General features: G+C 44.5%; 1 protein-coding gene across 1 annotated transcript; it reads left to right on the forward strand.

Annotated features, from left to right (window-relative positions):
• Positions 1-444: 444 nt before the first annotated feature.
• LOC138387542 (olfactory receptor 1J2) lies at positions 445-1386 on the forward strand. The gene has a single exon (XM_069474630.1). The coding sequence runs from the start codon at positions 445-447 to the stop codon at positions 1384-1386; it is 942 nt and encodes a 313-aa protein (XP_069330731.1).
• Positions 1387-1632: the final 246 nt, after the last annotated feature.

Raw genomic sequence — 1632 nt, forward strand, 5'->3', positions numbered from 1 at the left:
CTGAATAGTTTCACTGCCCTAAAAATCCTTTGTGTTCCACCTATTTTTCCCTCCCAACTCCCATCCCCTGAAAACTATAGATCTTTTTACTGTCTCCATAGCTTTCCCCTCTCCAGAATGTCACGTCCGTGAAATCATACCGTGTGTAGCCCATTCAGATTGGCTTTCACATAGCAATATACATTTAAGGTTCCTCCATGTCTTTTCGTGACTTGATATCATTTCTTTTTGGTACTGAATAATATTCCATTGTCCGCATGTTCGGTTTGTTTATTCATTCATCTACTCAAGGACATCTTGGTTGGTTCCAAGTTTTAGCGATTATTATATGAACAAAGATGCTGTAAACATTTAAAAATATATCTTTTTAATTGACTGCTAAAAATGGTTATTTCAACCTAATATTCTCAACCTTTCTTCATCCCCATTAGGGAAAAGAGGAGCATGAGGCCTGAGAACCAGAGCAGCGTGTCCGAGTTCCTCCTCCTGGGGCTGCCCATCCCGCCGGAGCGGCAGGGCGTGTTCTTCCTTCTGTTCCTGGGCATGTACCTGACCACAGTGCTGGGGAACCTGCTCATCGTCCTGCTCATCCGGCTGGACTGTCGCCTCCACACCCCCATGTACTTCTTCCTCAGCCACTTGGCCCTCACTGACGTCTCCTTTTCATCTGTCACTGTCCCAAAGATGCTGACGAACATGCAGACCCAACACCTCTCCATCCCTTATGCAGGGTGCATAGCACAGATGTATTTTTTCATATTTTTTACCGACCTGGACAGCTTTCTTATTACATCAATGGCATATGACCGATATGTTGCCATATGTCACCCTCTCCACTACACCACCATCATGAGGGAAGAGCTCTGCACCTTATTGGTGGCTATATCCTGGCTCCTGTCTTGTGCCAGCTCCCTCTCCCACACCCTTCTCCTGACCCGGCTGTCCTTCTGTGCTGCTAATGCCATTCCCAACTTCTTCTGTGACCTTGCTGCTCTGCTCAAGCTGTCCTGCTCAGACGTCTTCCTCAATGAGCTGGTCATATTCACAGTAGGGGTGGTGGTTATTACCCTACCATTCTTATGTATCCTGGTATCTTACGGCTACATTGGGGCCACCATCCTGAGGGTCCCTTCAACCAAAGGGATCTGCAAAGCATTATCCACGTGTGGGTCTCATCTCTCTGTGGTGTCTCTGTACTATGGGGCAATATTTGGGCAGTACCTTTTCCCAGCATTAAGCAATTCCATTGACAAAGACATCATTGTGGCTCTCATGTACACGGTGGTCACACCCATGTTGAACCCCTTTATCTACAGCCTTAGGAACAGGGACATGAAAGAGGCCCTTGGGAGACTCTGCAGTAGAGCAACATTCTTCTCACAGTGACATCTGACTCTTAAAAATCACAATCTCATTTTAGTTGATCTCATTTATTTGATTTTCCATTTGAATGTGTCTCAAAACCCTTTCTGTCCTCCAACCCTAAGCCAAATGATGGCATGTTGGATGCACTTAGTAAATATTTATTGATGAGAATTTCATTTTCTTATTAATAATGTTTTTCTTTGTAAATAGCTTTTGATCTGCAAATGCTAAATTAATTTTATTACTTATTTCTGCCACTTGGGGGGG

The sequence above is a fragment of the Eulemur rufifrons genome, chromosome 7, assembly GCF_041146395.1.
Source record: "Eulemur rufifrons isolate Redbay chromosome 7, OSU_ERuf_1, whole genome shotgun sequence".
NCBI lineage: Eukaryota > Metazoa > Chordata > Mammalia > Primates > Lemuridae > Eulemur > Eulemur rufifrons.